We start from the raw sequence: 25010 nt of genomic DNA on the forward strand, positions 1-25010 counted from the left end.
AGGGGCTCAAATAAACGTTCAAAATTTCTTATTTAATATCCTATACGATATTTGCCATACAGCTGGTGATTTGGTTTGGGGGCATTTTTTACTCCCTTACCCGGCCAGGACCTTTCTGCATTACTCGAGAATTCATCAAGCAAATGCAACCAAATTAGGCAATGGAGGTTTTAGGGTGCAAAAAATGTTTCTATGGTGTTTAGGCACTCCACCTCCTTCTCTGAGGGAGGGGGGCTGCCATACAAATAAAACATAAATTTGTGCATTACTCGAGAATTAATCAAGCAAATGAAACCAAAATAGGCATATGGAGGTTTTAGGGTGCAATAAAAGTTTCTATGGTGGTTAGATACTCCTCCCCCTTCTCTTAGGGGGTGGGGAGGCTGGTCTTAATGGGGTGGCAGCCATACAAATGAAAAACAAATTTCTGCATAACTCGATAACTAAACAAGCAAATGAAGCCCTCTCTATCTCTCTATCATATTTTCTGTACCAAACATTTATTCAATGTAACGGAGAAACATATTATTTGTAAGTGGTTGAAAAATCTTGAACGAGATTGTGTCTGAAAATAATCCGATATTATAATGATGAGTTTTTTAGTAAAAGATAAATTCAACGGGGTCGATTAGAAGATCAATCAATGAACAGTTCTGCAATTGGACTCATGAACTTGCGCTTAGTAAGAAAACGTGAACGTTTGAAGGTATTGATAACGAAAAACAAATTTTGGGCGAGACGAAGTTTGCCGGGTCAGCTAGTATCATAATAAAAGTAAACGGAATAAATCGAAAAGCACTTATAGGCTAAATAATTCACCTCACTTCCAGCTCCGGTCCGGTCCGGTACGTGGCGCCCAGTTCTCGTGCCTCCAGAATCGACTCCATAATTCGCGACATGTTGCCCTCGAAATCGAGCGCCCATTGGTTGAGGGTGGCGACGGCGACCGTCACTTTGCGTCCCATTTTGCGTCTTTTCGTCTGGAATGGAGAAATGAAAGGAAGCAAGGTAAACAACAATATAGTAAAACGTAAATATAATCTCTGCACGCTAACTTGGCGGAACGTCACACGAAAAGCTGTATGACCATGGCGTGCTTTGATCCTCAGGATCCTGAGTCGTGTGAAGTTAATACCAAAGTAAGCCACCGCTCATCGAGAGCACAAGTAATGCATCGTAACAGCAGTGACAAATACTAACAAGCATGAGGCTGGCAGGTCTTTCGATGGCACACGTGTGCCCAACCCCCTTTTTATGAGTGGAAGTGACCGTAAAGCTCCTACTTTTGGTGTGCTGCTGGTGCCGTTGGTGCGGTGGCGCTGACAGTGGAAAGGAAAGCTTGCCCTGTTTTGGAACCCTTAAAAAGGATGTGTAGTAAATGACGCGCGCGATGGAGCAAAAAAGTAGGGAAAAACTATCGATCAAACTTTATGGGGGAAAAGAAATTCAAATTAGCCAGGCGGCCAGGTGTTCCCAATGGTAACGGGAGCGAATTTTACTGCCGGTCGTTCGGTCGCTCTGTCTCGAGTGAATAACGACGGGCGCCATTATGGAGTGCCTTTCGGCGACAAACTTCGAGCCCTTAATTTCCAGACAAACATGGACATCCGCGCGGAAGTTCCAGATCAAGATAAACGTTCTCTTACCACCTGCACCCCAGGGTGGCGCACAATTGGGAACAGGATGTGGATGAAGGGGGAGAAGCCAAAGCCACCGGATTTGTGTGTGTGTGTTTTAGTTTCGGTGCACAACTGTCGAATTTCACTCACAACCAGAAATAAACGTCCCTCTCTCGTGGGACTAAAGGCGAAACTATTTCCGAAGCACACAGGTCGCGTTTGGGGCTAGTGCTTTGAGCTGGAAAGCTCGCGTACTACTATCCTACTATCGTCAGCGGGTGGGCCAACCTCAGCGACAGCTGGAATTACTCTCAAGATAAAACAAAAAAATCGGTGAGAAGTTTCCACCACCGTTCGAAACGGTTCCCAAAGCGATGAAATCGATCGATTGCGGGGAATGTTTGTGTTATGTTTTATCTTATGTAAATTCTCAGATTGTCACACCATTCCTTCCAATCCACCACTGCTACATAAAGTTTCTAAATTTATACCCTGAAATCAGACCGGGCATTAAAAAAAGCAAACAATCAAACTTGGGACCATGCTCGCGCGGTGCACGGAAAGTTCCATTTTAATCTATTAAAGTTGTTCGGTGCTATTTCTACTGTTGTTGCTGCACTCAGGTAGAGGACAACGTTTGCATTTCGGTTACTACTTTCCCAACTGCTGCAAAGAATGGTAAACTTCTCCTTCCTCCCACGCTCAGTTCCGTTCCGTCTGGTCGACCTGTGATGGATGGGAAGCACACGGATGGCTTTGACATTTTGTGCGATACAAAGAGTTTGTGGGGAGAAATTTGCCCCAAAATGCAGATTCGGAAAGTTTTGCTGTATTGGACCGAGGGATGGTGGTCTCACTCTTGCTAACTGGTTGATTTTGTTGATTTGCAGCTTTGTCGTAGACAAACTTTGATATTGGTTTGACTGCTAAAAGTTTCCAGAATGGAATTATCAACAGATGTTAATCAATTCTGAATCTAGTGCGGAACATGAGTTCGATCATTTGGAGACGTTGAAATTGTGAAACTAGTGTCACAGCTTAATATATCTGAAACTGTTAACTGTTATCTCGATTACCAAACATTAACCAAATTTTCCATACTTTCTTTTCGTAGTGCATTCTGCCAATCGCGTAGTTGTAAGTTAACGTGGCACTTAGAAACGATGATCATCAGGCCCAAATCCCTGTGCTGCGCCAAAGCTGACTTCAAACAGATACCAAAACGATACTATTGTATCACCATATAATACCAATGTAAAAAATATATATAGAACCAATGTAAAAAATGCATCGAAGTCCTTAATTAGACAAACAATCTTTACTTGTGGAAGGAAATCGGTTATCATTTTTGAGGCATACGAAAAAAAAACACTATTTTGATCGCAATCAGCTCCATGCCATTGCTATGGAAAGCGAATTGAATAATTCAGAAAACTAAAGAGAATAAAAAAATAAGAAAATTGAGACATTCATGAAAATTTTAAAAGTCATTAAAGATAATTAGAATTTCCAAGAGAAACTTGATTTTATAAATTAAAAAAATAGAACATTTAAACATTAACAAGAACATTAAAAATTGAAAAAAATAATAAAATTAAGAATATTTAAGAACATCACAAAAAAATAAAAAAAACTTGGTTAAAATGAGAATACTAGAAATGAGAAGAAAAAAGTGTCAATTGAAAAAATAGAGAGTTAAGAAAATTAAGACTATAGCGAATTATAAAAATTGAAAAGAATGTGCAAATAAAAATAAAAAGAAAATTAAGAGTGTTCAAAAACATTACGAAAAATTTAAAAATAAATAAATTTTGATTAAAAATGAGAATAATAAAAATAATAAGAAAAAAGTGTCAATTAAAAAAATAGTGAGTTAAGAAAATTGAGACTCTAGCAAATTATAAAAATTGAAAAGAATGTAAAAATTCAGAAAATAGAAGAAAGGGAAAATGATCTAGAAAATTGAGAAAATTATGAAAATTTAAAAACCTAGATTTAAGAAAATCGAAAAAAAATTAAAAAAAAGAATATCTAAAATAATAAAAAAAATTGTAAGGGGTTGTATCTAAGACACGACCGCATATTTTCGACGTATAACTACGCATTTATATTATGCAATCCACTTGTTTACCACTTCGAATATTATTTTAGAATGCATCGAAATTTCTGTAAAAGATTATGTTCTTCGTTACAAATAAATTTGATGAACGTCCTTTTACGTTTGATATGATGCCTAGGACTACCAAAATATGTGAACGGAAGAATTGTCAAACGATCATTGTATTTTACATTTCCCTCTGTAATTATTGCACATCTCATGTTTATGTAGTTCTCGAACCGCGAAAGTTCATTCATCTCTAGTATCTGAAATGACGATTTTCCCAGGCTTCTCTGTTTGAAAGTACGTTTTAGGTAGAGACGTCGGTTAATCGTTCGATTAATTCAAATAATCGAATATCTGAAATTATAATCGAGTAATTTTGTATCGAATAATTTAAAATCAAAATATGAATACATCGAATAATTGTTACTGTAATCGCGATTAATGAAAGAGGGCAATTTTCTCAAGGTTAATGCATTTTTAGGTTAAGAATTAAACTATATAATTTTTTTATCCAACATTTTTTTATCCAATAATGGAACATCGGCAACTTCTGAGCCACGCGACCAGAATGACAACATGATACGTGATTATTACAAGAAAAAAATATTCGCTCGATTAATCGAATATTGAAAGACGATTATTCGAATGAATCGAATATTGAAAAATTCCTCAACGATTAATCGATAATCGAATAAATGAAAAATTTAGACATCACTAGTTTTAGGGAAACATATTCCGGTCTGCACAACGACAAGCGAGTACAAAAGTACTCAACACCAAAAATTACCCTCGAGTTGCATGTATTTGCAAAGCGGATTCCCCCAGGCACATTGATTTTGAATCTGTGTTAGGGAAACACAGCTCAGTGGGAACAAAAATACCCCCGACTTGCATGTGTATTTTCAAAGCGGATTTCCACAGGTATATCGATTTTGAAGTCTATGTTGGGGGAACCGTAAATCGAACCAATCAAAACTTGACAGTTAGGGCTTTTTGATAACGCTTGACATTTTACAGTTATTGAATTGTTCATCTCATGAAAAATAACATTTTATTAATTGTGATAGACGCGTGGGAATATATCCTACCAAGTGATGCAAACACCTTTCCGATCTATTAAGAAATGTTCGAGTTATAAGCATTCGAAATACGGGTAGGGTTAGCACACAAATCGGCAGAACAAATGTATGGGAAAAAAGGAAATTCTTCCAATTTTCATGAATTTAAACCGTTTGGAGATTAGCGAATTGAAATATGTAGCATATCAAACAAATCTTAGAGAATTTCCGATTCGATTGGTATGCAAATCATGAGAATTCGTTCACAGTGAAAATAGTTATTAACGTTAACTTTATTTTTTTTTTTTATTCTTTATTTTTGAGACTTTCAGCCTCCTGGGCTGGTTTGTCTCAGGAACTTTATTTCATAAAAACGTGACCTGTTTCCTGATTTGGCACCCTTCCTGAAAGACGTAGTTCTACGTCAAAATAAGTAAATTGAATAAAATGAGTGAATGAGGAGAATTGAAAAAAAAACTAATAGCATATGTCGGGAGCCTTTCGGATAGACATCATCGCACTCTGGATTGTCGTTACCAACTAACAAATTACTTTTTTTTCTTCCCCATTTGCTTATGCATCCTTACCATCTATTCATTCTATTTTGTTCCTATTCTGATCTCCTGCTGCATATCTCCCATGACGTTGTAAGACAAACCGATCATGAAACATATGGCACAATGTTCATGTTTATGTTTATGGATTTGCCTCTCACGAGGCTTGATGAACAAAGTGAAAAAAATGAAAATAAAAAAAAAATAGAATGAAATGAAAATTTGAAAAAAATAAATGAAATGAGAATTATTTTCAAAAATAAAACAAGATTTTAAATTACCAAAATTAGGAAATTGAAGAAAGGTAATAAATAATCGCGAAAATTGTCAAAATTTAGAACATTGAGAAAATGGAGAGAATTGAGAATACAGAAAAAATATGCAAAAAATAGGAAAATTGAAATTGTAGAGAAGATTCATAAAATTGGGGAAATCGATTTTTTTTTCAATAGAAAATTGCAAAGCTGGGAGAATTGAGAACATTAAATTTTAGAATATTATTTAAAACAGAAAACAAAATTCTCAACAACAACAAAAAATATAAATTTCAAAAACTGATAAACTCGAAAATAAAAAATCCAAAAATTAAAATTCCGATGTTTAAAACAAAACAAAAAAACGCAGAAAAACTCGAATAAAACCATAGATCCAAGAATTGCAAAAAAAAAGAAATTTAGAAGTTTAAAAAAAATTAAAACTCCTAAATTAACAACAAAAATTCTAAAAACAAAATCAAATATGACCAATCAGAAAATTTGAAATCCAAAAATTAAAAAAAAAAACAATACAAAATATAAAAATTAAAAATTCAAAATTATAAAATAACTCCGAAAATAAAATTAAAAAATACTATAAAAAATAAAAATTAGGAACTCTGAAAGAAAACAATGTTTCATTATTCTTTCTTTTGTCATGTCGAATAAAAAAAATAAAATTTAAAAATTAACAAATCCTAAAATTTTTAAAAATTCCAGAATTAAAAAAAAATCTTAAAATCGAAAAAAAATGAAAACTTTAAAAAAAAAATATGAAAATTATAATTTGAAAAATCCAAAAAGCTAAAATCCGAAATATTTGGTTTGGATTCCAAATATTTCGGATTTTAGTTTATAAGGTTTTTGAGCTTTTAATTATTTTTATTTTCATGTTCATATTTTCATTTCAAATAAATTCCGAAAAAAATGAAAACTCCGGAAATTGGACACTCCGAAAATAAATAGCTCAAAAAACAGCTAAATAAAATATTTAAACTTCGATAGCTCGAAACTTCAAAGTTCAAAAACTCCCAATAAAATGTAAAAACAATATAAACTCAAAATTCGAAAATTCGAAAGTTAAGAAGACATTCAATGAACTTTTGAAAATAGAAAAATACAAAAAAAAACCCAGAATTTCGAATGTCGAAAATTGAAAAAATCAAGAAATTTGAAAATAAAAATCCTGAAAATTATTAGTTATTACATACGCGTGCGCGGTTGAGTTTTAAAAAAAACAACTTTATTGGTAACCACTACTTTACAGTCACTAGATCGTCACGAGAAAGAGGCAGAGCACTGCAAGTGCTCACCTTTTATTACGATAAAGTGTCTACTCAGCTTATTTGCCTAATGACGCGCCGTTTTGGCGCGAGCTTGTCCTATTGGCTAGTTTCTGCTTAACATAATCCCTAACGGCTCCCTCCTCTAGCGAAAAGTCGTCCTCGGCTTTTGAATTATTATATTTGTGGTACCATTACTGTTTTCTGTTGTGAATCCGTGTCCGTGTCCGGGTTGTCTTCGTCCTTAAATCGTTTCGGTGTGTCTTCAGGGATGAATAGGGTAGTCTTCTTCGGGATGCGTACTCCAAGGGTCCAGGCTACGGCGAGTCCGATAATGATTATTGTTATTATAGAAAGTGAACCGGATGATAGCCACTTAAGTAGATGTAGGTTCACATGAAGATTATCTGTTGTTATGTTTAGATGATTAATGTGGTTCCGTTGCTCTGTGTTCAATTGCTGTAAGTACTCCAAAGGTATACGGTCCATTAACTTAGTTGAAGTTACCTTTAATCCAGTCGTGGGAATGAATGGTTTCGAAGGAATTTCTATTTCCTTGTTGAAGTATTCCTCGTTATTCAATCTAATAGAGCAGTTTGATATTTGAATGAGGTATGATCCCTCTAATCGTTGGTTGTGTGCTGAACAATTGGAGCGGATCGTCATGTTGACTTGATTTACCACGATATTGAAGTCGTCGACCTTTTTGACAAAGTTTTGGCCGTATGTTTTCTCCATCGGGCATTGGGATGGTTCTCCATTAAAGAGCTGCTCAATACAGCTGTCCGGTGCTTCTAACTGCTGATTCAAGCATACATGTAAATTTCTGGTTTTTGGACATGGTATCTCCGATGAAAATGAATTTGGACCCTTCAGATAGTACTTGGATTTTAGGTGAATACGTGTGCTATTCGAAATCATTGTCTCAATGTAGTATAATGTGAACGCATCGCTCGTAACCTTTGGAATTTTGAGCACGTAGACTATGGAATGTTGCGAGTACATAACGTATGCGCTGGCTATGTCGAGGATATTATCTATGGTGTCTGATCCTAGGCCGTTGTCCTGTAGCGTATGCTGCGCTGCTGTTAGTTCTTGTAGACTGATGAGCCGACTACTGGGTATGCTAAGCCTGGCTAGGGAAATTGCTTCTTCTATAATTTCTATTTAGTGGGAGAGTTCGTCTAAGTTGAATAAGAGGTTTACAGAATCAAGCCCTTCTATAGCTTTGTTTACTAGGTTATTAGAATTTGCAATCATTATGTTGATAGTTTTTGTAAGTTTTGAAATCCTCTCTTCAAAGTCATGGTTAATTTTGATTTGTTTGTCGTTTTGATCTATAAGAGCATTTGTGGTAGTATTTATGATTCTAAGATCTTCCGCGTCGGGACTGCCTGACACGTATTTCCATATTTTACCTATTGTTTCCCACCTTCTTACTCTGTGTGGTTTGATTTTCCAGAATGTTTGATAGAGTTTGCTTATTTTCACTTGAATAAGGGAACTGAGTAGATGTTTGTTAACTATTTTTTCTTCCGCGTCTATTCTTAGTTTTTGTATCGTATTTTCGATTTCGTTTAGATCTATTTTATGCAGAATTCTAATGTGTCTATTGCTGATTTTCGCCGCTCCTAAAGGGATAATGGCAACGGGGCTTTGCCTTAAGTCGTGGATCAGTAAAGTCGAAAGTCCTTCTGTCGCCAGGATACATAGTCTGTAAATGAATTTTGAAAAGGTCTTTGTCAGGATTGAGTAGTCTTTGATAGGATTCGTTTCAACAAGATCCGTTTAAGTCTCTCTTTTGATATTTCTTTTGTGTACTTTGATGTCTGTCTCGTCCGTTATGGTTCGGTCTGTTTGATTTTTTATTGTCACCCTTCGGTATCTGGGGGTGTACGGTGTAGGTTTCGCCTTACCTTTCACCAAAGCCTCTGAGTTTTCTATAATTTTGAATTCTTCAAATGAAACTAAAGGAATTTTCGAATTATGAGCGTTTGCATTCTGCGTAATATTATCTTTAGCCGTTTGGATTTCTTTTTGTTTACTAAGATTGATTTCGTCAATGTTTAGCGACGAGGAGTTGCCAAAAATGATTTCTCTGGGGGATAATTTTGTCACAGAATGTTTCACGTCATTGTATAAGGCGGTGATGATAGAGAGGCCTTCGTAGAGGGTATGGTTTCTCACCTTTTTCTGATTTGCCATATACATTTCTAATAACGTATTGTGGAATCGTTCGATGATTCCGTTACTATTGCTACTGCTTGCAAAGTGCAGTGCGCATCCGTGTTTTTCTAGAAAGGTTTTAAATTTCGCACTTCTAAATGAAGTTGCTTGATCACAGGTGATCAGCTTAGGTATTCCAAAGATTTTAAAATATTTGATTAGCACTTCGATCAATTCATCTGCCGTTTCATTTTTGATTTTGAAGATCTGTCCGAATTTTGAAAATGAATCTATGAGTGTGAGGAATTTTTCTCCTTCTTTAACATAGACGTCGATGTAAATGTTCTCCAATGGTTTTTCATAAATGCGTCGAATAATGGGGATTTTGAATGGTCTTCGCTCGTATTTAGCGAATTTGCATTCCTCGCAATTTTTTGCAAATGATTTGATCTTGGAAATCATACCAGGGAAATATACCGATTTCTGGATTTCTTCGTGCGTAAGTCTCCAATTTCTGTGATTGAAATTGTGACTTTTCTTGATGAAGTCCAGTTGGTCGGCGTCGGAAATGAGGTCTGGCAATTTCAGATTGCAAAACTGAACCTTCATACCAGAGCGGAAATGTGTTTTGAGGATTTTAGAACAGGATGAGATAATGGGGGGAGATGCGAAGATGCCATTGTTCACTCCGGGGTCCAGGGTGTCCTTCAATATACGAAGGAGTTGCTCGTCATCGTAGTTTTCCTGGTGGAATATATGCCTGTTTTGTCCTGGAAAAACACTAAATAATATATGAGGGCTTTTGGTTTGATCTTTGGTTACTCTAAGGATAATTTGATTCCGAAATTTGTTTATAATTTCAGGTCCGTATAGAGGGTTATTTTCGTAAAATTCATTTTCCAAAACGATTTGACTATTTGTTTCCAAACGGGGAATTCGCGATAGTCCGTCAGCTACCACGTTCTGTTTACCCTTCTTGTAGATAAGTTTAAAGTCAAATTGCTCTAAGTAAAGCCGTTGTCGCGTCACACGTCCCGTTGCGTCTGTTAGTTTTAGTTCTTTCGTCAATGGTTCGTGGTCAGTATAAATGGTAAAAGTCCGTCCGTAAAGATAGGGTCTAAACGTTTGAGCCGCGAAATATATCGCAAGCAATTCTTTTGACGTTGCCGAATAATTTTCTTCGGCTTTAGATAGAGTCCGGGAAAGATAGGCTATTGGCCTTTCTTTTCCGTCCACTAGTTGCGAGAGAACAGCTCCGATCGCTACATTTGAGGCATCCGTCGTTAGGATAAAAGGTTCATCAAAATTCGGGTACGCCAATATAAGATCAGATGTCATAATATTTTTTTAATTCTGAGAATGCTCTCTCATAGTCAGCTGTTATTTCAAAAACTTTATTCTTTCCTCTTAGTTTAGATGTCATTGGTTTTGCCTTATGTGCGAAGCGAGGGATAAATCGTCTATAATAGCCGATTGTTCCCAAAAATGATTTAAGTTCTTTTTGAGTTTTTGGTAACGGCCATGATCGTACAGCTTCGACTTTTCTTGGGTTGGGTTTTACCCCTTCCGTCGTTACCACATGACCCAGAAATTCTACCTCCTTTCTCAAGAACTCTGATTTGTCGCATTGAATTTTAAGGTTCGCTTCATTCAAAGTTTGAAGCACTTTCGAAATATCTTCTAGATGTGTCTGTAAGGACGTTGAATAGATGATAATATCATCCATATAGATGAAGCATCGCACCCCTAAATGTTTCCTTAAGACTGAGTCCATTAGTCGCTGGAAAGTGGCGGGGGCGTTTTTCAGCCCGAAAGGCATTCTTAAAAATTCATATTTCCCATTGTCGACATTGAATGCCGTCTTTGGGATGTCCACGGGATCCACTTCAATTTGATGGAATCCACTGGCCAGGTCGAGCACAGAAAAATATTGTGCTTTTCCTAGACGGTCCAATATTTCGCTAATTTCCGGTATTGGATACCGGTCAGCTGGAGTTATTTGGTTCAGTTTTCGGTAGTCGATCACGACACGGAATTTCTTGGTACCTGAGTTATCAGCCTTCTTGGGCACCACCCAGATGGGAGAAGTCCAAGCTGATGCTGACTCTCGTATGATGCCTGTATCTAAGAGTTTTTGAATTTGGTCCCCAACTATCTCTCGCAAGTGATAGGGGTATTTGTAAGTCTTCTGGTGTATGAGATTATTTTCCGTGGTTGATATTTTATGTTTTATCTGATGAGTGAAAGCCAATTTTTGACCATCTTTAAAAAAAGACGTTCTTGAATGGCCGCAAAGTTTTGGCAAGAAGCCTGATCTCCTCTTTATTGAGGTGGTCGGCAGGAAAATTGAGGGTTTCTTTTGCGTGATCGGTGTTCAATAAGAAGTTCCCGTTTTCGAATGGTTTTATTGATTGGTGTTTTGCTGAACCTTGTGTATGAATGTGTACGGTTGCTTCATTATTGTTGGACATATAAAGTCCTGGTTGGATAGAAATGGTTGGTGTTAGGTTTAATTCGTTGTCAATTAAAAAGGATCCGTCCTTTGCAGTTTTGATTTTCATAAACGATTCAAAATTCTCATGAAAGTTTGTGGATAACGGAAAATATTTGTAAAATCGAAACGCTGATTCTCCAATGATTAGTTCATGAGTTTCTGTGTTTATAATTGCTTTCAAGGCCGCTAAATTTTCATAGCCTATCAGCCCATCGAAATATTTGTGAAATTTGAAGGCATAAAAAGGTAGTTTCTTTTTGGTTGCCTCTGGGAAAAGATTGATGCAAACCATTTTGTCGAGGAGAAATTTCCCGTCCTTATTGGAGACTATGGCAGTGTGTTTAGCTGTGCGAGGTTTTTCTATGTGCTCGGGACTAATATATGACTTATTCGCCCCGGTGTCTATCAATATTTTAATTGTTTTTTGGTTTGCGGTAAACTTTATGTACGGAATGAAATTTAGGTCAGCTGATTTGACGCGTGGCCGTCCTGAAAATTTACTTCCTCGGGCTCGCTATCACTATCAGTTTCCACGAATTCTTCGTTTTCATCTTCTTTTTGTTCTTCGCATGCTACGTGTTTAATTTCTGTGTTATTGTTTTCCGTCCTATGTGTCGGTCTCGGTGGGAATGGCTTACGCTGTTGGAATTTTTCGAGCGGTTTATTTTTATGCTGAATGGCGCCGGCGCTGCCACTGGCTTGGTTTTGTTTTTGTTGAAAGGGGGGTCTTTGTTTGAAACTATACGAGGGCTTCCTCGCTTCCACATTTTGGTTTAACAAGACTGCTTGATAAGCGTCTTCCAACGTGGCGGGTTTTGATAGGCGAATAATGGAGGCAAGCGGTTCGCCGATGTTATCCAAGTATTTTGTTATAGTTAGCATGTCGATAATTTCTGACACTGAGACGGGGTTCAATTGTATGTTAGTCTTAATCTTTGTGTTCAGTTCCTTCATGTCGGTAAAAAACTTTATTTGGCTCTTATCGCCTCTTCTTGAATTGAAGAGAAGCGATAAGTTGGTGCTCAGATCTCTCTGATCACCGTAGTTTTGAATCAATATTCGTTTGATTTCTGTGATTTGATTGGGGTTGCCGTTCGCACAGAGAATGGTGCGGGCTTCCCCTTTTACTTTGTTTTTAATGGCTCTTAGGTAAATTTGATTGATTGTGTCTGGGAGGCCATTCTCCCCCTTGACGCTAAAGGTATCGAAGATTTCATCTAATTCCTCGATCCATGCATGTAATTCTTTTTTGCAGCCCGAGAACTCAGACATATTTTTAATGGGATCAGGTATCCGATAGGCATCCTGTCCCTGCCTTAGCTGTGCTTGCAACTGCGCCACGGTGGCTTGCAGTTGTTGCACGCTCGAGTTAGTGTTTCTATTTAATTTTTCGGTGAGCGCTGCCACCGTATCTTTAATTTGCTCTAACTCGGTCGATCCCGATCTGGTTTCAGGCATTTTTTATGGTTTTATTTAAAAGCTTCAGTACTTACAACAGTAGCCGTTCCAGCTTGCAAGCGGATCAAGATGAGTTCGTCTAAGAGGGGTGTCGTCGCTTTTCCAAGAAGAGTCTTCTGAATATTGCAGGGCGTGACCCTTTCCAGAGCAGTTTCACTTGATCACTTTTTTCTTTTACACTCGCGCTGGCATCCCACTTCTGACACCAGTTATTACATACGCGTGCGCGGTTGAGTTTTTAAAAAAACAACTTTATTGGTAACCACTACTTTACAGTCACTAGATCGTCACGAAAAAGAGGCAGAGCAAGTGCTCACCTTTTATTACGATAAAGTGTCTACTCAGCTTATTTGCCTAATGACGCGCCGTTTTGGCGCGAGCTTGTCCTATTGGCTAGTTTCTGCTTAACATAATCCCTAACGATTATTTCAAAAATCCAAAAAATCTCAAACCGAAATATTTGTAATTAAAATTTGGAAATAATGTTTCGCTAATTATAATTTCAAAATTCCGAAAAATCTAAATACATATATGAAATCTGAAAATTTCAAATTCCAAAAATTAAATGATAACGAAAATTAAGAAATTCTGAAAACAAAAAATTACGAAAATAAAAAGTTCCCAAGATTGAAAATTCAGACATTTCAAAATCCGAAAAAAAATTAAAAATAGAAAAATTCGAAAGTAGAAAAATCTTCAAGTTAAGGAATCAGAAAATCTGATTACTGAAAGTTTAAAAGACTATAAGTTTCAGAAATTTGGAAACCCAAAAATTTCAAAAAAATTCAAACTCAAAAATTGAAAATGCAATAATCCGACTATATATAATTTTTTTGTAATTTTCGGTAATCAAAACTGCGTTTTTTTCATTTATTTTTTTATTTTCGTAATTATCGTTTTCAGAATTTTTCAATTTTCGTGACTTCTCAATTCCAATTTCTAATCTTCAATTTTCTGGATTTTTATCGAAATATTTAATTTGCGGATTTTTATTATTTTTTTGTTTTGTTTTTGACGTTTTCATTCCAATTATCTTGAAATTGAAATTTAAAATGTAAAAATTTCAACATTCGGAAAGTCAAATTAAACAAAATTAAAAAAATCATAAATATATTAAAATAAAAATGGAGTACTCCAAAAAAACAAATGTTTCAGAAATTCCGAAAAATGGAAAATTAAAAAAAAAAAGATTTTTTTTTAAACTAAAAAAATTGAGAAAATGGAAACAAGAAAAAACGAAAATAAAAAGTTTAAAATCCCTAAAATTTCAAATTGCGTTAATTTAAAATGCAGAAAAGACGGAAAAAGTCCTAAAATTAAAAAAAGAAAAAACATGAAACAGCGATAAATCGGAAAATTGATTAGAAATATCGTAAACTAAAATTTCCAAAAATTTAAAATTCCGGCAATTCCGGCAAATATTTCGTAAATTGAAAAATTAGAAAATAGAATACATATTTGGACATTCTGAAAACTTCATCACGGAAATGGAAAGTTCCCAAAATTGAAAATTCAGGCAATTCCTAAAACTAAAAAAAAACTAATAGAGATAGAGAAAATCTGATTACTAAAAATTGCAAAAATGAATGGTTTCGGAAATTCGGAATACCAAAAATGTAAATTCTAATAAAAAAAATTCTAAAAAAAAATTGAAAAAATGTAAAACCCAAAAGTTGAAAATAAAAAAATCGATTATTATTCTTCGTTATTTTTAGTAATAAGATTATCTCGATTTTCGCCATTAGTATTGAGATTTTTCAATTAATGTATGTTTTTATTTTTATTTTTTCTCAATTTTCGGAATTTTAAATGCATATATATTAAATTTTGAGAACATTCCATTTTCGCTATTTTTCAAATTTCTAAATTTTTGTAACTTTCCAATTTTCCAATTTTTCCAATTTTTCATTTTCGAAATATTATTACTAAATATTATGTTATAGTTTTCGGATCTTTTTTTATTTTTTACGTTTTCATTTCAATCAAATATTCTGAAAACTCTGAATCTCGGAATTTGAAAGAAAAAACATTTAAAAAAATTAAAAATCCAAAAAAAAGCTAAAAAATTTAACATTAGGAAACTCAAATAAAATGAAATGAAAAAAAAAATCAGAAATATATAAAAATTAAAATTGAGTACTCCCAAAATTTATATGTGAAAGTTTCAGAGTTCAAAAAAAAATAAAAATCCCAAAACTGAATACTTCGGAAATTTCTAAAACCGAAATAAAAAAAAAGGAACTACGAAAGTTAAAAAGTTTGGAAAAGCGCTCAGAGAATTCGAATGAATTCGAGAATTAACAGAAATATAGAACTTGAAAAAATTAAAAATAAAAAAAAATTGAAATTAAATATTTCGTAAAATTAGAAAATGGAAGATTTAGAAATTCTGAAAGCAATATTACGGAGTTGGAAAGAGTTTCCATATTTCTCTCATCTTCTTGAGTTTGTTTATTTTCAGAATTTTTAAATTTTCTGTATTTTTTAAACAGTTTGTTTCTTTAATTTTTGTTGCGGAAATTTTAAATTCATTAATCTAAAAACATAGGAATTAAAAATCTCAAAAATTAAAAGAAAATTAAAGATTCAAAAACTGAAAAATTTGAAAAATCTATAGAAAAAGAAAAATTACCTCAAATTTCCGAAACAGAAAATTTCAGAAATGTAAAATTCCGAAAATTGGAAAATCCAATAAATAAAAATTCAGAACATTTCAAATCTCTAAAATTGAAACTAAAAAAACGTAAATTGTTCAATCAAAATCTAAAATTCGTGAAGTTTTATATCAATGAAATTTCAATTTTATTAAATTCTAGAATTGCCTACTTTCTATCTTAGTCTAAATTCAAAGACTGAAAAATCAGAAAATGTATAAAATCTCAAATTACCGAAAAAGAAAATTCTGAAAATAGATATTTTCAGAAATTTGAAATTCCGGAAATTGAAAAATCCGATAAATAAAAAGTCAGAGCACTGAAAATTTCTTAATTTGAACATAAAAAAAAACGTAAATTTTTCAATAAAAATCTGCAATTTGTGAAGTTTTATATTATTGAAATTTCAAATTCATCGAACTCTAGATTTGTTTACTTTCGAAATCTAAATCTAGATTCAAGGACTGAAAATTCAGAAAATTTCCAAAACTTCAAATTACAAAAAAAAATCCGAAAATAGAAAATTTCAGAAATTCTAAATTCCGGAAATTGAAAACTCTGATAAATAAAAATTCAGAGCACTTCAAATTTCTAAAATTGAAAATACAAAATAAAAAAATCGTAAATATTCTAATTAAATTTGAAATTCGCTAAATTTTATATTATTAATATTTTAAATTATTTGAATTCTAGAATTGTCTACTTTCAAGTTTGACGTAAAAATTCGTGAAATTTTAAATACGTAAAATGAAAAATCGTGAGATTTCATATTCGTCGAATTTTAAATTCATCAACTTTCAAATGCTTGGACCGTGATGACAGATACGGAGGGGTGCTATTGGGGATCAATAAGTGCCACTCATTTTTTCGAATTGACCTTCCACCTATTGGAGGGATTGAAGCTGTTGCTTGTCATGCAAACATCAGAGGCAAAGACCTCTGTATAGTCAGCTTGTATTGGCCTCCGAGAGCTGCGGTTAGCCGCAAGCAACTTGTTGACATGTCCTCACTTCTTCCTGAGCCGCGATTGATCTTGGGAGACTTCAACTCTCACGGAACTGCCTGGGGGGAACAGTACGACGACAATCGTTCATCGTTGATATATGACCTTTGTAACAGCTTCAATATGACCGTTTTGAACACTGGGGAAACAACACGTGTACCTAAACCTCCTGCCAACCCAAGTGCTCTTGACCTCTCGCTTTGCTCGAATTCACTATCGTTAGATTGCAAGTGGAATGTAATCCAGGATCCCAACGGTAGTGATCACTTGCCAATCAAAATTTCTATCACCAATGGGTTGAATTCTTCTGAATCAATAAACATGGCATACGACCTCACAAGACACATTGACTGGAAAAAATATGCGGACGCGATTGCTCTAGCCATCAATTCCAGCGATGGTTTTCCTCCATTGGAGGAGTATAACTTCATTTCTCGTTTGATCTATGACAGCGCGGTTCGCGCTCAAACGAAAACCATCCCAGGCTCCACTATTCGTCGAAGGCCTCCCAATCCATGGTGGGATAGCCAATGTTCCAAGTTTTATCAGGATAAATCGAACGCATTCAAAGCTTTTCGGAAACGTGGAACCATTGAAAATTTTCAATCGTATTTGGACCTTGAAAATCAATTTAAAAACTTGATCAAAGGGAAAAAAACGTGCTTATTGGCGAAATTTCGTGGGAGGTTTGAAACGTCAATTAAAAAATTATGGAAAGTGGCTCGAAACATGAGAAATCACTCTCAACGAATGAAAGCGAAGAATATTCACATCGATGGATTTTCAATTTTGCACGGAAGGTCTGTCCTGATTCCGCTCCTGTGCAAAAAATTGTTCGAGATATACCTCAAGATAGGTGCGATCTTGATTCCGAGTTTTCGATGGTAGAATTCTCCCTTGCTCTCCTTTCTTGTAACAATTCAGCTCCAGGAACGGATAAAATTAAGTTCAACTTGTTGAAAAACCTCCCTGATGTGACGAAACATCGCTTGTTGAATTTATTCAATCGGTTCATGGAACATAATATTGTTCCAGATGATTGGAGACAAGTACGAGTTATATCTATTCAAAAACCCGGAAAACCCGCGTCCGACTTCAATTCGTACCGCCCGATAGCAATGCTGTCTTGTATACGGAAATTGTTGGAGAAAATTATCTTGTTTCGCCTTGATCGATGGGTTGAAACGAATGGCCTACTCTCAGATACACAATATGGGTTCCGCAGGGGCAAGGGGACGAATAATTGTCTTGCGTTGCTTTCTTCAGAAATTCAAATGGCTTACGCCGAAAAAAAAACAAATGGCTTCAGTATTCTTGGACATAAAGGGGGCCTTTGATTCTGTTTCAATAGAGGTTTTGTCAGACAAATTACACTCTCGGGGTCTGCCGCCTCTATTGAATAATATGTTATATAACTTGCTTTGTGAGAAACATTTGAACTTTTCTCACGGAGATTCGGCAGTAGGTCGGGTCTCTTACATGGGCCTCCCTCAGGGCTCATGTTTAAGCCCCCCTTTGTACAACTTCTATGTAAGCGACATCGACAATTGCAGCCTAAGACAACTTGCAGATGATGGAGTGGTGTCTGTCGTAGGATCAAACGAATCCGACCTGCAAGGACCCTTACAAGATACTTTGAACAATTTTTCAACCTGGGCCATTGGGCTAGGGATCGAATTCTCCACGGAGAAAACAGAGATGGTGGTTTTTTCTAGGAAGCATAGACCAGCAAAACCAAAGCTTCAACTTTTGGGTAAACCGATCACTCATGCTATGTCATTCAAGTATCTAGGGGTCTGGTTCGACTCCAAATGTACTCGGGGGGTCCATATTAGGTATCTGAGTAAAAAATGCCAACAAAGAATAAATTTTCTCCGTTCAATTACCGGCACCTGGTGGGGAGCCCACCCAGAAGATCTTATAATGTTGTATCGAACAACTATTCTCTCAGTGATGGAGTATGGCAGTTTCTGTTTTCAATCAGCTGCCAAAACACACCTCATTAAACTCGAGCGAATTCAGTATCTTTGTCTCCGTATTGCGTTGGGATATATGCCCTCAACGCATACCATGAGTCTCGAGGTTTTGGCAGGCCTACTCCCACTAAAAGATCGCTTCAATTTATTATCTCTTCGGTTCCTCATCCGGTGTAAGGTTATGAACCCATTGGTGATCGGAAATTTTGAACAGCTGATCGAGCTAAATTTTCAATCTGGGTTCATGAGTCCATATCATGAATTCATCTCCATGCAGCTTGATCCTTCTTCGTATAATCCCAACCGTGTTTGTTTTCCAGACTACATCAATTCCTCTGTGCATTTTGATCTGTCCATGAAGCAGGATATCCATGGAACATCAGATTATCTTCGATCGAGGATCGTTCCAACGATCTTCGATGCAAAGTATGGGGATATCAATTGTGATAATATGTATTTTACTGATGGGTCCTCTATGAATGAGTCCATAGGATTTGGAGTGTTCAACGTATATTTTAGCACCTCACACAGTCTTCAGAATCCTTGCTCAGTATATATTGCTGAATTGGCAGCAATACACTGGGCGCTGGACAGCGTCGCCTCACGACCTGTTGAACACTATTACATTGTAACGGATAGTCTTAGCTCTGTCGAAGCTATCCGTTCAGTGAGGCCGGAAAAGCACTCGCCGTACTTCCTTGAGAGAATACGAGAAATTTTGAGTGCTTTAACCAGACGCTGTTATGTCATTACCTTTGTCTGGGTCCCTTCACATTGCTCAATTCCGGGTAATGAGAGGGCTGACTCATTAGCAAAGGTAGGTGCAATTGAAGGCGAAATTTACCAGCGTCAAATCGCCTTCAATGAATTTTATTCTTTAGTTCGTAAAAATACCATTGTTAACTGGCAACGCAAATGGAACGAAGATGAATTGGGCCGGTGGCTCCACTCAATTATCCCTAAGGTTAGCCTCAAACCATGGTTCAAAAGTCTGGACATGAGTCGGGACTTTATTCGCACCTTCTCCCGACTTATGTCCAATCACTGTTCGTTAAACGCGCTACTCTTTCGTTTTGATCTCGCCGACAGCAATATCTGTGCCTGTGGCCAAGGTTATCACGACATCGAGCACATTGTTTGGTCGTGCGAGGTGTATCTGGTCGCCAGATCGAATTTAGAAAACTCCCTTCGGGCCAGAGGAAGACAGCCCAATGTGCCGGTGAGAGATGTGTTGGCTGGTTTAGACCTTGATTACATGTCCCAAATATATGTCTTCCTAAAAGTTATCGATCTTCGTGTCTGATTGTCCTTATATCCTTATATTCTCCTTTTCCTTTTCCTTCGCGAGAAATCAAATCCCTTCTCATTAACAATAGAATAAGGTGAAATGTAAATACATATTAGATATAAGATAGGCTTAAGAATTGAGTGTAATGAATGTGAGTGTGAATGTGAGAGTGAACATTGTTAACATATCCTTTTATCCCTTCCTTTTCCTGAAGAAAATATGTCACCCTTCTAAACTCGAGTAGACCGCGAGTAATCGGTTTTCTACACCATTAACATTAGAATTAAGGAAAAATGTTTATATATACTTGTAACAATACAGTCAGGAGTTTGGCTCCTTTAAACTTATGTAACTGAGCCTGTAAAAATAAACGATTTAATAAAAAAAAACCTTCAAATGCAAGACAAGTTCGTAGTGGCGAACATCTGTTTGGAGCAGTTTGCAACCTTTGAACATGTGTAATGGAGATGTAGCGGAAAATTTCATCGATAAATTCTTGACAATAAGTATTAGTCGTGTTCTTTTTGAATTTCTCTCTCAGAGTCATCGCATAGGAACACCTTATGGTAAGATTAATACGTATCGTACCATTCTACCAAAAGTAGTTCAATTGGATGTACACACACGACCAAAAATGAATTGCGCTTATAAGAATTTCCAGCACCGTTCAGGCTAACTACGTAAGTTAACCTACCTATATGCATAACGATTATCGATTCGAGCTCATAACCTACATAGTCTGTAACGTTCCAACTCCTATCCGAAGGCGGCATACAAAGTAAACCAAGTCATGTTGTGCACCCGATTGATATCGGCAAGGAGTGGCGGATTGCATGTTTACTTTCAGTTCGTTGACTTACCCCCGTCCCGTGGTGCCATCGTGCCACACACCCCATTCGGGACACAAATACCCAATATAACATACACCCTGCAAGACAGATCTGACAGCGCCGATGTTAGGTGATTAATGGTAACTTGGGTCCATTTAGCAAATCCCGAACCCAATAAATTCGCTTTCTCTTACACTATTTCACGACTGCCACCAGAGCCCAAAGCACGGATCGAAAGACAGAACAACACGCGAGTTGTTGTTCTTTGATTAACTGTGGTGTTTGCGTTCTCACAAAGAACCCGAAAGACCAGAAGGAATGTATGCAAATTCCGCCCATACGGCTGCCATCGGAATTTACAAAGGGTCGTAAAGTGTTCAACGTGTGCATTGTTAATGCTTGCTCGCGTTTTTTGTCGTTTTTGTTCCTCCCCCGCCACAAGAGTGATTTTGAAGCGGAAAAAACAGCAAACCATAACAAAGAAACGAGAGAAACAAAACAAAGCGACTTCCCTTCGGGTGGCGATAAATTCTTCCAGTTTTTATCATGACTGCTGATATGTCCGCCATTGTATTATAAATTCGTTTCTGCGGCGAAGTTGTTTTTATATTTTTGACCCCTCAAAAACACGGAGTTGTACGGTTTATTTTTACGTTACTCAACGACTCTCGAGAGATCAATTTTTGAGGCCCAAAATGTTGATTTATTGTCGCGCAATTGTGTCCACAATGGATGCTCTTTTTGTCCGTTCGAGAACAATTTTGGGAATAACGGCAAAAATAAAAATGGTTCACGAAATCTGCGAATAGCCGGAAACAGCTATTGCTCTTCTTCCGGTGCTTCTTTCCGGTTCTATGACTGATGGTCGTAGAAGCAGCGTTTTACCAGTCATCATCAGTCTGGTTGTTGAACTGGGAACTGAGAGTGACAGTGCGGCTCCATTTGGGTCATTCGGGTTTTATGGGGACGCATGGTTTCAACTTTCACCCACATATAAATCACACGTATTAAAAGCAGCGCAGAATAATACCTCCTGGAGCATGACAAATATCCGGCTCTTCATCGTCGTCTTCCGCCGGCATCACACACAACCGTTGTCGTTTCTTCGGTCTCCTCAAGATACCCTCACACATTCCATAGGGAGGGGTCTTCATTTCGTTGTCGGTGAAAATACGCCAATAATCTATTCGAGCTTCCTCTGCTCGTCATCAGCAGCAGCTTTCTCTGTTGCTGAAAACTGGTGAATAATGAAAAGGGGGCAGAGTTGTATGTTTGAGAACGAATTTCGGAGCATAATTTAAGAAACAGGCTACGAACACGGCTAGCGCTGACGTTGTTTGCAATTTTGTGTCGTCGCATTCGTCGGTGTTTATTTCATTTTTATTCAACGATATTTTTTCCCTTTTTTACCGATAGCTGAAGGTGGAATGTTTGTTTTGTTGTGTTTTGTTTATGTATTACTTCAAATTGAATGGCACGCATTTTCCCTCGGAGAAATTTTCAATTAAGCCTGGTAAATGCTCTTTATTCTGATGATAATTATGATGTTGGTTTGAAGCGAAAATGCACATGGGAAAACAATTTATTCCCCTTCAAACATACTTTTCATTATTTTATGAAAATGTGTGAAATGCTGTGTCCAACATATCTTATCCAATCCAGAAGACATTTTCTGTCGAAGTGGGATGATAACCTAATAACTATTCTCCTGTCACCATCGCTCGATTGTGAGCAAACTATATCCAACAATGACACTAAACGGTCACATTCAGGGCCACCAAATTGATATCAAAGAGTTTAATAATGGAATTTTTCAAACATATCCAAAATCAATATACAAAAATAGCCTCACGAGGTCCTACGTCGACTTCACGGTTGTGTCACGGACACAATTTTCCTGTAATTTTATTGAGTTTTAATTTTTTATTCTTGGAGTTGTTCCTATAATTTCATAATTTATTTTCAATTATTTTCAATTATAATTTTTCAGTTGAATTTAATTTAATAATATAAATTCAATAGAATTTTCAAATTTTCATATTTTTTTAAATGTTTTTTTCTATTTTCGAAGTTTAGAATTTTTTTTTAATTTCATTTTTTTTCAATTTTATGTTTTTTTTCAAATATTTTCCAATTTTTGGATCGTGGGAGATTTATAATATTGGAATTTAAATTTTTGGACTTTTGATTCAATTTTTTTCAATTTTCGGACCTTTTTTTTATTCTTAGAAATGAAAATTTAATTTTTTTAACAATTTTGAATTTTAGATTTTCGAATTCTCAATTGTTCAGATTTTGAATTTTCATGCTTTTCTCGGATCTTTCGTTTGTTTCGAGATTGGTTTTTTCTTTTTCGAAAATTTGCGTTTAATTTTTAAGTTTTTATTTTTTTTCTATTTTATAATTTTTGGATTTTTTATTTTCCAATTTTGGTTTTTTTATTACGTTTTTAAGTTTTGGAGTCTTTATTCTTAATTTTTAATCATCAATTTTCTGTATTTTTAAATCTCAAATTTTTCGAATTCGGGTTTTAGCCATTTGCTTTTGCTATATTTTTCATTTTCGCATTTTTATTAAATTTTGGAATTTTAAAATTTTTCAAATTCTGTATGTTTTATTTTCAGATATTCTGGTTTTTTCGTGTTTTATAATTCATTTTTGGAGTTTTTATTTTCCCGATTTTTTATTAGGTAGTCTATTTTTTTTTCAATTTTTCACATTTTTTATTTTACTGTTTTTCTCGGTTATTTTGTTTCTTTCGTGTTTCTTTCATTTCAGAGTTTTGTTTTAAATTTTTACTTTTTCTGAGTTTCTTGGATTTTTAAAATTTTTGAGCCATTATTAAGCCAGATTTTCCAATTTGTTTGTTTCGTGTATTTTCCCAGTTACGGAGTTAAGTTTCTTAATTTTTCAGATTTTGCAAGTCTCTGTTTTTTTAAATCTTGGATTTCAATTATTCGGACTTATATTTTTTGTTTTTCTCCGATTTTTTGTTTGTTTCGATGTTTATTCATTTTCGGAGATTTGTTTTTTATTTTTATTTTTTTTTGTATTTTTAAATTTTTGGATTGTTAGTTTTTTTGTATTTTTTAGTATTATATTTTATTTCCGATGCCTTTGATTTTTTTAGATTTGCTTCTTTTAAAAATTTTAATTAAAAATGTTTATTAAATTTTGGAATTTTGTTTTTTTTTAGATTTTCCGGTTTTCAGTATTTGTTTTTCATTTTCGGAGTTTTAAATTATCTGATTTTTTCAATTACAGCGCGGACACGATTAAATACAGTTACTGATTTCTTTCCACTATATATAATCGAATCAAAAAAATATTTTTTATTGGTTTTTTTTGCATGTATTTTTCTTTTTTGTTATTGAATAGAAAAAAGGAATTTGATTTTTGATTCATCCCCTTAAAGTCAGAAAATACATGAAAAAAAAAATATCCAGATTCTCTCAGAGGGTGGTAGACGATCATATTCGATGGAAAAAATCCTTCTACGCATATGTTCGAATTTCAACAATGACAGTGTTATAGAACTTTTTTTTTTTGTTTCGGACTCTGTTGCCTCGAACTGGCTCTACATTACAAAGTACGCTACGGAAGACGGTTCTGTTGCTTTCATTTAAAAGATGAGAAAATTTGATACAGGATATAGTAGTGGAACATCTAAATTAATGGATTTTAATAACATTTTGGAAGTGAAAAACTTAAAAGTTAGTAATTGTTAATGTATTATTATTAATATCATCCGGATTTTTTTTATTAAACTGGATTGTTCAAATTGAAGCTCTCTAACCGCTCTACAATTTGCTCTTTGACACCCAACTTCTATCTATCTTAATTTGGCTGCAATATCGATATAATGAATTCTTGGTGAAAATTCAAGCAAAATCTTCAAAAATCACGATTTTTACCCCACTGTATATGAATTAATCACTTAAATTACACCTTAACGTTGAAAGGTTACATTTCTTCTTGAAGTAGGTCATATTTGAAATATAAAAAAAAATATTTTTTTTCAAACTGTATATAATCGAGTCTAAAATTGTATATAATCGAATCACATATAATCGAGTCCGACCTGTAATTCCCATTTTCCAATTTTTCTTATTTTCTCGATTGTTTCGATTCTTTTGAGTTTCTTTCATTTCCAGATATTTTTTTAATAAATCGGATTTTTAAATTTTTTTCTCTTATTTTTTTTCGTTTTTGAAGTTGAAATTTTAAATTTTTTTAGATTTTTATATCCCTGTTTGTCTAAGTTTTTTC

At 35.1% G+C, this 25010-nt stretch overlaps 1 protein-coding gene across 4 annotated transcripts in view; it reads right to left on the reverse strand.

The window, feature by feature from the left end:
* LOC129762894 (glutamine-dependent NAD(+) synthetase) overlaps positions 1–25010 on the reverse strand; it is a 163189-nt gene that overhangs the window by 18549 nt on the left and 119630 nt on the right. Inside the window, exons 1-2 of one of the 4 annotated variants that reach the window (XM_055761491.1) lie at positions 1770–1869; positions 820–980 (exon numbers count right to left, since the gene is read on the reverse strand). In XM_055761491.1, coding sequence (XP_055617466.1) covers positions 820–965 — 146 coding nt within the window. In that variant the 5' untranslated portion in view covers positions 966–980; positions 1770–1869. Of the gene's footprint in view, positions 1–819; positions 981–1200; positions 1604–1646; positions 1870–25010 lie in introns of those variants that run through there. The other 3 variants (XM_055761492.1, XM_055761489.1, XM_055761490.1) reach the window with 3 other exon arrangements.

This window comes from Toxorhynchites rutilus, chromosome 1 (genome assembly GCF_029784135.1).
Source record: "Toxorhynchites rutilus septentrionalis strain SRP chromosome 1, ASM2978413v1, whole genome shotgun sequence".
In the NCBI taxonomy this organism is placed as follows: Eukaryota; Metazoa; Arthropoda; class Insecta; order Diptera; family Culicidae; genus Toxorhynchites; species Toxorhynchites rutilus.